The 12,874-nt window shown below is 49.9% G+C and overlaps 2 protein-coding genes across 10 annotated transcripts in view; one reads left to right on the forward strand and one right to left on the reverse strand.

Annotated features, from left to right (window-relative positions):
* Sema4d (semaphorin 4D) overlaps positions 1–12,874 on the forward strand; it is a 111,905-nt gene that overhangs the window by 95,927 nt on the left and 3,104 nt on the right. For 6 of the 9 annotated variants that reach the window (XM_074052378.1, XM_074052381.1, XM_074052377.1 and 3 more), the window contains exon 15: positions 973–3,274. In XM_074052378.1, coding sequence (XP_073908479.1) covers positions 973–1,898 — 926 coding nt within the window. In that variant the 3' untranslated portion in view covers positions 1,899–3,274. Of the gene's footprint in view, positions 1–972; positions 3,275–3,457; positions 3,668–10,466; positions 10,700–12,874 lie in introns of those variants that run through there. The other 3 variants (XM_074052383.1, XR_012440513.1, XM_020160944.2) reach the window with 3 other exon arrangements.
* Positions 2,296–12,874, reverse strand: part of Secisbp2 (SECIS binding protein 2) — a 49,561-nt gene continuing 38,982 nt past the window's right edge. The window contains exon 18 of the mRNA XM_074052384.1: positions 2,296–7,455. The gene's annotated coding sequence lies outside the window, so the exon portion shown is untranslated. The remainder of the gene's footprint in view (positions 7,456–12,874) is intronic.

Here is a 12,874-nt window from a genome sequence, read left to right on the forward strand (position 1 = left end):
AACTGTCCTCTTTTCTCATTTACTCAGCTGGAGCTTATAACAAACCAAACCCGCTAAGAATGGGAAGAAAGGAGTCTATGAGTTCAGGTTGAGCTTCACTAATCCAAAAATCGCAAATCAGAAACTTTTTCAATGTCACTGTGACACCCCAAGTGGAAAGTTCCACACCATAAAATTTATCTCAGTCACAAAATTATTTAGTGTCAGGTAAATTTACCTTCAGACTATATGTATAAGATACATTTGAAACAAAAGTGGATTCCATGTTTAGACTCTGATCCCCTCCCCAAGACACCTATCTTATTACGCTTCTGCAAATATTCCCAAATCTGAAAAATATTGAAATCCAAAGCACTTGTGGTCCCAAGCACTTCAGACAAGTGACATGCAGCCTGTAATTAGTTCAGGTTGGTGTTCCCCTCAGGATCCCACTGCCATGGCTGGCCATTGGGGAATGGCACTGTGACCAGAGGTGGGGTAGGATTGGGCCAGGATGCCCTATCCACCTTCCAAGCAGGGGAGAACCCTTCTCCCCTCTCTAAGCAGACAGCAGTCTTCAGATTCAGAGAAGTAGAAAAGAAGTGTAAGGGTAAGACTGGCACTGACAGCCGGCCTCCCTTGTAGCTGCTAGCAGAAGGGTTTGGTGTCTGACTCAGGGTGCCATCATTGGATGCACAGCTGGCCAGGGGTTGGCCTCCCAGCCTGATGAGTTTTCTCCTGGGACTCGGGGTGAGAAATGGGATTTCTGCTGCTTAGAGCCGACTGATTTCCTTGTCCCTGGGGCTGCTATCCAGGGTTCGTCTTTGCTTTTTGGTCACGCATGTCTCTTATCTCCTTGGTTGTCCTGAAGATCTCATCTTGTTCCGGTGGGTGAGACTCTGTGTCGTCTTGTGGGCATTAACCTATTTTTGAAAGCAGCTGAGTTCACGTGCAGGGTTGTTGATGCTGTGCACATTTATTTTGATGTTCCAGATAAAAGTAAAGAAAGTTTCCGGCAGCGTTTTTTCAAGCATGGTGACACAGCGGAACTCAAATGCTCCCCAAAATCCAACCTGGCCCGGGTGGTATGGAAGTTCCAGAATGGTGTGTTGAAGGCCAAGAGCCCTAAGTACAGTCTTGTGGGCAGGAGAAACCTGCTCATCTTCAACCTGTCGGAGGGCGACAGCGGCGTGTACCAGTGCCTGTCCGAGGAGAGGGTCAAGAACAAGACGGTCTCACAGCTGCTAGCCAAGCATGTCCTGGAGGTGAAGGTGGTCCCCCGGCCCCCAGTGTTGTTCAGCTCGTTGGCTGCTCAGACAGAAGGTAGTAGGATCATCTCCAAGGTGTCAGCAGCATCTACCCAGGAGTCCCCTCCTGTAACGCCATCTGTGCGGCCCCCCTCCCCCAGGGCTGTCACCCCACCTCCCAAGCCTGGACCCACAAGCACATCCTGTGAACCAAAGATGGTCATCAACACCGGCCCCCAGATCCACTCAGAGAAGACACTGTATCTCAAGTCCAGCGACAACCGCCTTCTCATGTCCCTCTTCCTCCTCATCTTCGTCCTCTTCCTCTGCCTCTTTGCTTACAACTGCTATAAGGGCTTCCTGCCCGCACAGTGCTTGAAATTCCGCTCCGCCCTGCTGCTTGGGAAGAAAAAGCCCAAGTCAGAATTTTCTGACCTAGAGCAGAGCGTAAAGGAGACGTTGGTGGAGCCCGGCAGCTTCTCCCAGCAGAATGGGGAGCAGCCAAAGCCAGCCCTGGACACCGGCTATGAGACGGAGCAGGACACCATCACCAGCAAAGTCCCCACGGATAGGGAGGACTCACAGAGAATCGATGAGTTCTCCTCCAGAGACAAGCCGTTTGATGTCAAGTGTGAACTGAAGTTTGCCGACTCAGATGCAGATGGAGACTGAGGCCCCAGCCGCGTGTTCCCACCTGAGTCTCAGTCTGTGCGTGGAGAGTTTTGTGCTTAACCTTTCAGTAGCCAAGTCTCGTCATTGTACAGCGAACCTCAGCCCTTTGTTTTCTCGAGTTGAGCCTGTGACTTGATCCTCTGTCCTTTTAGAAAATGACAAGTATCACATCCCTATCCTGCAGTCCCTGGAGCGCTTTAAGATTCCCTATGGGCAGCGGCACCGATTTACCTGAGCCCTTTGTGTCGTGGGGTGGGGAGATGGTGACCTCCACTGGCTGAGAAGAGTTACCCTTCCACTTCCCCTCCTCGTAGCAGCCACTAAAAGATAATTTAATTCCAGATTGGAAATGATGTTTTAGTTTATCAGATTGGTAACTTACTGCCTGTTGTCCAGATTGGCACGAAGCTTTTCTTCCATTTAATTTTTTTTTTTTTTTTTGCTTTGATTGTGTTGTCTTTGGTCATTTTTTTAAATTACTGAAGCAGATGTTTTAATATTTAGAAGAAGATGTGCATTTTCTAGATTTTGTTGTATATTGGGATAAAATATGGCTTATGTTGCTTAAGATTCTCAGGGAGGACTTGTTTTTGCTAAATGCATTCGTTCTGCTTTTAGAAATGTAGACCTAAAACCACCTCTTGAACACACTCACCTTTTGACTTTTTACTTTATTCTTTGAAGGAAGCATCATTTTCAGGCATATTTTCTTTACTTTTTTTCCTTTTTTGACTCTCTTCAAGAGGAGGGCTATCCCACATCCGTGAGGCAGGCCTTCAGAGAGGGAAGGTGGCCCGATGACTCTGGGTGGTGATCAGGCTGGCCCATGAGGAGGAGCGTTTTACAATCCCACAGCCATGGCCGCTGGCTGAACCTCCTGTCCAGATGGACAGATGGAGCCTTCACAAGGACGTCGTTGGTGTCTGCCTATCTCCTGTCTCTTCTTGCTTCTATCTCACACCTACTGCCTGCGGGTTTCCCCCTCAGCCTCATGGACCTGGCCACCTGGGAGAGAAGTGGACCGGGGTGGATAGCTGCACACAGGACCACAGTCTCCCAGTGCATGTGGCCGTTCCAGACCCACTTCTGCCACTGTCTCTAAAGATGTGAATGGGTGGTACGATTTTAGCATTCATCTTACACTCCATCTCCCCAGTTTGTAAATACCCTTTAAGAGCAGACTTTTATTCCATGGCAAAGAGCAATAAACTGAGTTTTTGTGTGTCTGTGTGGACAGTCTCATCTTCAGCATGATGTGCTTTGATCATTTTGGTGAGATCATTTGTATTTTCTAAGATTTACTTTGTCTTTATTTTTCTACTTTGAATTGTATACATTTGGAAAGTATCCGAATAAATGAGAAGCCTTATTGTTGCTCTGGGCAGGCCATTCATTACTGAGTTACCTGTGTGGTGGCCCTCGTGGGGTGGTCTGAGGCACTTCCTTTCTTCATCCCTGCCTGTCCATTTCCTGCTGTGTTTCGCCTGCTCTGGCATGGGATGCGTTCCTGACAACTTCTTCCTCAGTTCCCTTTCTTTTCTGTCCTCTCTGTCTCACAGCCTCATCTCCTAAGCCCTTCCCTCCTCCTGGCTCCTCCTCCCTGTCCTGTCTGGGCCCCGGCTCGTCTTCCTCACCCTGGAGTCCCTGGCCGGACTTGGGCTCAGGGCCTGACAGCAGCACACGGGTCACCTTGCTGCCACCCCTCCTGAGTGACCAGGCACAACAGGTGCAGGCGCTGGGGACCTTCCACCTCTTCTGCCAGGCCACAGGTGAGTTGGGGCACGCTCTGAGGCAGATGGGTGCGGGGGGGTGGGGCAGGGAGTGCTCTGCCCCATCCACTTGGTCTCCCCACTTTGCCTACACCACCCACCTTGTTCCTGGCTGTGCCTCTGAGGTCAAGTCAGCTCATACTTTCACAAGATAAACTGTGAACAGACAGCAGGCGTCAACCATAAAGGGTCAGGTGTTTCAGGCTTCCGTAGGCTGTGACCCCAGCCAGTCAGCCTCTGTCACCCCTACTCAGTGTCATTGTAAAAGTAGCATAGACTGTGTAGTGAGCAGGCAGGTACTTACAGAAACCAGCTGTGGGCTAGATTTGGCCCAAAGGCCACTGTGGTATGGAAGGTTGCTTTCATGTCCCTAACAAATTGGAGGTTGATAGAGTTGGCTTTTTTTTTTTTTTTTTCTTGGTGGTACTGGGGTTTGAACTCAGGGCTTTGTGCTTGCTAGGCAGGTACTCTACCACTTGAGCCATTCTGTCAGCCTGGCATTTGGAAGTTTTTAAAAAGTAACTTCCGAGCTTCCAAAAGGGAAGTTGTATTAATGGTTTGCCTCGTGCTGTTTGAAATGTGGTACTGTTCCTGCAGACACAGGAGGGGCTGGCCCAGTGCTGGAGAATATTCCCGGGGGACAACCACTCTTGAAGGATGGCAGTTTGTCCCAAACCATGCTTTAGTTGTGTACCTGGCTTTGGCAGCACCCAGCAGCCCTGGTTTCTGTGTGCCTGGCAGGCTTAAGCCTCTACACAGAATGGAATAAAATGAACAAGGAAGGAAAGCAAATGCAGTTTGTCTTTTAAGACAAATTTTTAACAAACTGTCAAAACTGCAAAGAGATTTCTGTTAAGGCAGCTGTGGGAGCTGCCAGGTAGCTCTGTCCACTGTGAATGCAACACACCTCCTGGCAGGTAGTGGCCCTGCACAGGCTGTCCTCAGACCGTGGACAGGAGTTGTGACTGAGCACTGTGGAAAAGACAGACTTCTGACTGGCTGGCTCTGTTGGTCCAAACTCTCTTTTTTTGAGATGGAGTCTTGCTGTGTGGTCCAGGTTGGCCTTGAACTCTTAGGCTTAAGCAATCCCCCCACCTCAGCTTCTCAAGTAGCTGGAACTACTGGTGTGTACCTCTGTGCCCAGTGGTCCAGCGCCTTTGCTCAATGCTGTGGACCAAGGCTGCATGTTAATCTTTAGTCAGGTAATTTACCCCAGACAACAGGATGGGAAAGTCCTACCTGTCTCCATGACATCCGAATCTTTGGTGCAAGCAGACACCTTCACAGGCACACTTGGAAGCCTCCTCAGTGGTGGGGAAACACTGTTGGGTCCGTATGACATGGCAAAGGTCCCAGGGCCCCTTCACTGGCAGACACAGCAAGAGCCTTCACACTGCCAAACGAGAGCTTGGGAGAGAGTGAAAGCTTGGTGCCTTGGGGCAGTTGGACGGCGCTGTCTGATGCCAGGACTTCATTACAAAGGGGCTTGGAGCAAAATGGTAAAGGAAAGGTTACCTGAAGACATAAGAACTGCCGGAAGCCACTGCCAACGTGGGCAGGTGGAGTGAAGGAAAATGGTGATACTCTTGTCTCTCTTTCTGCACATGTGGGGCTGGGGCCTCCTGATCTGCAGCTGCCTCTGCTGGAGGTGCCACAAGAGCCTGGAGAAATGGTTCCTCTGACTTCCTATCTTTGGCAGTTCTCCCATGGGCCAGAATGCTAGTGGCCAGGGGCCTGGGAGTTGTGGAGAGCATGGTGGGAGCTGAGATGGGAGGGTGTAACCCTTTCCTAGCATTGGGATGGACTAATCAGGTGGGAGACAGGCCTTGAACTCTCCTGTGACCTCATGGCCACTGTTCTACCCATAGATACTTGGTTCCATCTGGGATCTTTTCTGTTCTCTTGTTCTATTGAGGCCACCTGTGAGGGAGGGTGGCTGATTGTGGTCCCCTGTGGGGTGGATCAGACCAGGGCAGACTTTTTTGCAGGCTTTGGCACGTGAGAATCCAGAGGCTGTCCTGTGGGCTTTGCAGTCTCAGAACAGGTTGCATGGTTGGGTCAGTCTGCAGACAGCCCTCCCTGGAGGGGAGGCCCATGTGGCCTTGAACTCCATGAGGCTTCTGGGAGAAATGAGAGCTGTGTTACAGGTTCTGCTTTTGACATTGTACCCTAAGGAAGCAGAAGACAGCTGTGCAGGTGAGGCCTGGGGCCCCAAGACTGCAGTGTGGCTCACTTGGCCTCTGTAGCCTCTCCCTGCTGCCTGTGGTGGGTTTGGAGCCTTGATTTAGGCTTTTTTTCCCCCAAACAGCTGTTTTTGTGGTAATTTTTATAAGTGGTTTGGGGCTGTCTGATTAAAGGCCTATTAGACTAAAGAGAATCTGCAGTTCCTGGGATCCTTCCTGGCACCCTGGCTCTGCTGGTAACCCTCCAAAGAGGGCTGACTGGAGGTCACATGGCCTGGCCTTCCCTTGTCCCACTCATGTCTCCGTGGAGTCAGCCATCCAGAACAGGTGAGGACAAGGCCATCCCTGAGGGGTCAGGGTGGGTCCACCTGGGGGAAATGCCCCGTGGTGTGTGTAGAAGGGGTTCCCTGAGAGATGGTGGAGAGGAGGGCCTGGTGTGGTGAGATGGCTCCCAAGTCAGGATAGACTGGACACGCTTGTGCAGTGCACAGGTAAGATGACCATGGCAGAGAGTCTCATGAAACTCTCCATCTCCCTGCCCCCATCCTCCATGCATGGCAGCTAAAAGGGCAGGGCATGGTTAAGCCTGGCCTTGGTTGTGTCCATCCATTATCTGACCTTGGAGCCTGCACTTGGATCCTTCCCAGCCAGAAGGACAATTTCCCTCCTTTGAGATCCAGTATTCACAGACTTGGTTGCTAGAAGAGCTGATAAATGTCTACGTTGGTGGCTGATCATGTTGCAGACTCTCTCCAGGCTGTGAGCAGCAAGTACCCTGGCCAGTCTCTTCTGAACTGACAGGATTGGATGGCAGGGGTATTTGGAGGCTTGTGACTCAGGCAGACACAAGTGATGTTTCCAATGGGCCCACAGCTGGGAGTTGGGAGAAACTGGGCAGCATGCAGGACATGCTTGGGGCAGCCTCTGCAGCATGGATTTAACTTTGTAGCCACCAGCTGGTGTCCGCTGATGGCACAGTGTAGATATGGTGGTCCTACAGACTGGTTTTAACTCTCACTTTCCCTCTCTCTTTAATCTCCTCTGCATTCAGAAGGAGTTGGATAGTTTAAAAAGAATGAATGGAACGTAAGTACTTTAAAAAACATCTTTCATGTCTAATGTAAGCACGTATTTGACCAATTTATGAATACTTAAAGATGTCCTCATAAAGGTAGGATTTGTGGCGAGAACATTTTGCATTGTTCCTCTTCACCCCCAAGAAAGCTTTTCTTTGAGGGGTTTTGCAGTTGAAGATCCCAACCCATGGGGTTTGGGTGGATTGGCTCCAACTTGAGCAAGCCAGATTCTTGTCCAAGGGCTCAGTCATGAGAACCTTCCAGAGGCTCCACTGTTGGGTAGAGCTGGTGGATGGTGGAGGAGACTGTGCTGCTTTTAGAGCTGACAGTGTTTGATGTTACAGAAAACTCATTACTTGATCATAACACCTCCCAAGAGTTCATTGCTCACAGGAAGATTCTAGCTGGATGCCCATCAGCTGGGGAATGGCTAAATAAAATGTGACATTGTGAAAGACACTCAGCAGTTAAAAGGAAGGAAATTCAGTTGGTCTCCTATCTGCAGGTTCTGAATCCATGGATCATCCAACTGTAGATCAGAAACAGGAAAAAAGAAAGAAAAGTTGCATCTGTATTGCACAGACTCTTTTTCTTATTGTATCTAAATAATACAGTATAACAACTATTTACACAGCACATAACATTGCATTGTGTTCTAAGGAACCCAAAGATGATTTAAGGGCTGGTGCAGTGGCTCAAGCGGCAGAGCTCCTGACAAGCAAGCGTGAGGCCCAAGCCCCAGTACTGCAAAAAAAAAAAAAAAAAGTTCAAAACACTTCTGATTGGGAAAAAACAAATTATGGAGTGGACAAAACAGTTCTGAACCCCAAAATAAGCCCCAAACACAGGCTTGTCCACTAGGCTGGGTCAGATGGACTGCTACACACAGCACTTTTGGAACAACTTTCAGATTTTCCTTCAAAGCTTTATGGTACATTCTACATTTCAAATTAGCATTTTTTTGTATCATAAAAGGAACATTTGTTTGTAATGAATTTTTAAATGCTAGGAAAATATATAAAAAAAATTTAACCCCAGAGGTAGACCCCACCAGCACCATGGCCATTTTCAGGTCCTTTCTCTGTGCATATACCTGAGTGTAACGATACACATATGTATATACATATCTACACATGTGTGTGCTTACATGTTTTTTCATTTCATGTTAGTGGGGCTTTTTCCTCAATATCCTTGTAAGAGATTCCCAGTGAATAACAGCATGGGTGTCCACTTATGTGGACTCCCACCCCCCCAATTTCTCAACTTCTCACCAACAGAAATAGGGTTGCAGGGTCCTTCCATGTGTCCCATTGCCACCTTGGAACTCATTCCTAAGATTTTCCAGTTAAGTGTCTGCTTTTTTTTTTTTTTGTGGTACTGAGATTTGGATTCAGGGCCTACACCTTGAGCCACTAAACCAGCTCTTTTCTGTGATGGGTATTTTTGAGATAGGGTCTCTGGAACTATTTGCCCAGGCTGGTGATCCTCCTGAGTAGCTAGGATTGCAGGCGTGAGCCACTGGCACCCAGCAAGTGTCTGCTCTTGAAAGTTCAGTGACAGTCCTAGATAGTGGGGAATTGTTGATGAAGGGACTGGACAAAGGTGAACAGATGGCAATGTTGGTAAAGTGAGGAGAATCATCACAAAAGTAATTTTAAACTAGAACTCTCCTCAAAAATCCAGCCTATGACACAGAAATCCCAAACTCTCTGGCCAGCACCTTTCTCCCAAAGTGGGAGTGCGAGACCTCCCACCTCTGGATGCCCACACCCGCACCCTGCTATACACTTGAGGACAATGCCAGGCATTCCGCCTGCAGGCATTCTTACAATCTTTTTGCTCTGTCATGATGTTTTACTTATGTCATGGTTTTTTCTATTTAGTGTTTTAAACTCCAGCTGGAGAAAAGGTAGTTCCTTTTCCCTGCTGAATGGCCTCAATGAAACCAGTTTGCCACTTCCAGATGGACTGGCATCTATGAAGAGTCTAAAGACTGAGGTGTTCTGGTCAAGTGTGGGTTACCATTGGGGATCAGCCGTGGGGTTTGTCAGGCCCCCAGGGCCCTGGGTAAGAGACACCCTTGTCCATGCTGTTGGAACGCCTGGCCTGATCCAGGGAGACATGCCTTCAGGACAGGAGGTGGCAGGGAGCTGGCGGGGCCTAGCCTGAGCAGCACCTGAACCTCTCAGGGTTACAGGGCAGGTCTAGCCTTTCCTATCTGGCCTGGTTCAGCTCAAGACCTCTGCACACACCCGGAGTAGGGCTGGGCCAGCTCAGACCCCCATTGGCATCTTCTTACACCATTCTGAGTAGGAGCTAGTATGTGAACCTGTCAGAGTAGAGCTGCCTCAGTTTGCTTTTCCTCCATGGAGGACAGGGAGCTGGGCCCCAGGATGGAGCCAGACCCACAGTCTAGCCATATGAAGACAGCCCTGATGGGGAAGTGACCTGCTGAGGTCACTGGTGGCCCTAGCACTATGACCTCAATCATGGTTCTCCACACATGGCACTCCCACCCCAACTGCCCCGGAACCAATTCAGGTTGGTTGGGCCTCTATCCTGGACCCTCCTCCAATAAGGGCCACACAGCCTCCTCACCTGTTGGCTGGGGAGGCCCTGAGAAAAGGCCAGTCTCCATAGGTCAGGCAGGGCCAAGACTGCTGTTCCTGTCTCTGCCTGTCACAAACTAAAGGTAGCCCCTCACTCTACCTTGGATGGGTTAGGTTGTCAGAGTGCTTGAAAATAGGCAGCCCTAGCCCTTATGTTTTTGGTAACTAAGCCTGGAGGGAGAACAGGAGTTTGGTGAAGATGTGGTGTGGCTGATGTCTGGCTACATGTCTCCGAACACTGGGCCTGCCTGTACATGAGGTGGAAAGCCCCGGGTGGGTGTGCAGTGCTTAGCTGCCCAGCTTAGTTCCAAGAGGCCCCCACCCAACCAGGGCCTCAGCTCTCCATTTGGCACCATCTGCACCTTCTTGAGACCCCAGTGTCTCCCTTGGGCAGGACAGGCCTTCACAGTCCTGGGTGACCAGCAGCCCACGCTACCTGGAGCCCTCCCCACACAGTGGGCCAAGCTCTGGGCCTCTTGATGCTGCAGGGTGAGCAGATGTGGCAGGGATGACAGTACCTTTGGGGGTTTCTCCATCTTCAGGGCCAGGGCTTGGAACCACTGGCAGGAAGGATTCCCAGCCCCTCAACCCCGTCCAGGCACTCCACTCTCAGGTGGGGGTGGACAATGCAGGGAGAAAACGTTGCGGGGGGTGGGGGGGAGGTGTTCAGTCCATGACTGCCTACTTGTGTCCTGAGAGGGCCAGCCTATGCATTTGAGGTCAAAGAGTAGAAAGCCCACGGAGCAGTGAAAGGCCTGAAACCTCTGCAGCCCTCTCCTGCCACTGGTCACTGTGGGCATGCTCTGGGGAGGCCCAAGGGCTGAACTGAAAGCTGTTTCAGATCACTTCTGGTCCAGCTGGTCCTTCTTCCCAGGGGACCCTTCCCCTGCTGGGCAGCTCCTGAAAGCCTGAGTAGGGATTCTGGGTGGAGGTGGAGACTTTGTGTTCCCTCAGGTCCGGCAGACATCCGCTTCACCTGGGAGAAACATGGGCGTGCTCTGGAGATGTGTGTGCCCATGCAGGCCCATGTGTTGCCTGATGGCAGAGTCCACCTGCTCAGCTGGCTGCGGGACACCATTCAGGAAAGCACAGAGTACCGCTGCTCTGCCCTCTCCTCCGCAGGGAACCAGACCTCCAAAGTGCGGGTCACGGTGCTGAGGCATGGTAAGTGATGTCCACGCCCAATGCGGCCCTTTTAGGTGGTGGTAACTCTCCTCGTTCCTCAGGGCACTCATGGCAGCATTTCAGTATGAGGATTAACCTAGTGGCTTTCCATTAAGAAACACAAGCACTTTTCACTCTACTTCCCCAATGCACACATGCATACATGTACACCCATGTGTTGGGACATGACACACACCTGCACATGCCATACCCATGCATGCCTGTATACATACACTACACACATGCCCGTATACCCACACATGTATACCTGTACACACGTCACACGTGCCAGCACCACACCCTGGCATAGCTGTACATGTACCAGACATCTACACATAACCATGTATGTACATACCAGACAACATACCACACATGCTGGCATGAGTGGTCACACGCACCATGTGTACATGTACACACACTTGCTGCCAGTATTCTACTTTCCCATATGGGAACTTGTGTTGTTTCCCACATACTTATTTCTGTTTGCTAGGTTCCCAGTTATCATGTATTCCACATCAGTTGTTGAATTCATAACTAATTGTACAGTCATCCAATCACATGATCTGCAGACATATCAGTGTCCAATCATGAGCCTCCTGAGAACCTGCTGGTCAGCTCCTATCCTGCACCAGGAGCCCAGATGCTGCCCTGGGACTGGCTTTCACCTTGAGATTCTGTTTTGGTGTCCGATCATCTGACTTCCCAGGTGTCCTTTTCATAATATGCTCTGTTTTGTTTGAGGGAGATGTCTTCCAGCACATCTCAGAAAGGACGCATGGCAAGAAATGTTCTGAGAACCTGTGTGTCCTTGAAGGAATAGTTTGGCTGGGTGTGCAAACTGGTCTGGGAGTGACTGTCCTGCAGCATGTGAGGTGCTGCTCCACTCTCTTCTGGTGCCCGGTACTTTGCCTGTGGCCCGTTTTTCTTCTCTGCTTAAAGTTTGTATGACCTCCTGTTTTCTCGAGCACTGTGGTATCTCACGATGGCTTGATCTTTTCATGCCTCGGCTGGGCCCATTAAATATGGAAGTCCTTGCCCTCCAATTCTGGAATATTTGCTTGAATATCTATTCACTATTTTCATTTCCCTTCTGTTCTTTTTCTGGAACTCTTTCTGAGCTGAGACTACTTGGACTGCTCTTAACATTCCACCTTCTCTTTCTTGTAATCTCTTTAAATTTTCCCTCTATTTCTTAGGTTTTCTCAGTTTTGCCTTCTAGACCTTAGTGACTGATTTTATTTCTATCACATATTTCTTAGGGCTTTTGTCATTCTTTTATTGTATGTTTCACAGGCGCAGCAGATTCTTTTCACTGAGAATACCGTTTTTTTTCTCGCACTTTTTCCAAGTTGCTATTTTCTGTTTGCTTTGGCATCCATTAATGCATCCCTCAGGTGTTTCATAATGTTGTCCATTTGTATCAACGAGGAGACACAAAGATCCCCCATGTCTCAGCAATTTCTCACCAAGGTATGGTCTCAGGACTTACAGTACCCGCATTGTGAGGGAACTCACTAGAAATACCAAGGAAGCAGGCCCTGCCCCAGGTCTGCCCAGTCAGACCTCTGGGGTGAGGGGTTCCAGAAATCGCTAGGTGATTTCCATACATACTGGAGAGAACCTGATGAGTCCAGCCCTTTGCCACTTTCGCGTATCACAGTCCTGGGCTCCTGCTAGAATGCAAATTCTGACTTGGCAGGGCTGGGTGGCTGGCAATTTAGCATCTCTGAGAGGCTTTGTGGGGGAGGGTTGTGGACTTAAATGGGGAGAGCAGGGACTTCCTTATCCATTGAACCCATCTGCTGTGCATCTAGCCCAGAGACCCTTTGTATTGTGCCGGGGCAGAGGGAAGGTCATCACCTGGATGGGTATCCAGGTGCTGGTGCTCACCAGTCTTTGAAGCCACTTTCAGAGGACTCAGCAGAGCTATGCTCTGGGTATTGCTGTGGCTGTGAGGTGGGTTTGAGAGAGAAAAGTACCTGCAAAGGTTCAGTCCTAGAACCCCAGCTGTCTACATTTGTGAAACACTCTGGCCCACCCATCCAACCCCCATGCTGCCATCAGGATGGCAGCAGCAAGGAAAGGAACTGGCAAATTGTGAAGCCTCATCCAAGAGTTAGAGGTAGCACTGCTGGCAAGTGACTATGCTGCCTCCATGAGGCAGGTGGGCAGTAT

This window comes from Castor canadensis, chromosome 13, assembly GCF_047511655.1.
Source record: "Castor canadensis chromosome 13, mCasCan1.hap1v2, whole genome shotgun sequence".
NCBI classification, from domain to species: Eukaryota; Metazoa; Chordata; class Mammalia; order Rodentia; family Castoridae; genus Castor; species Castor canadensis.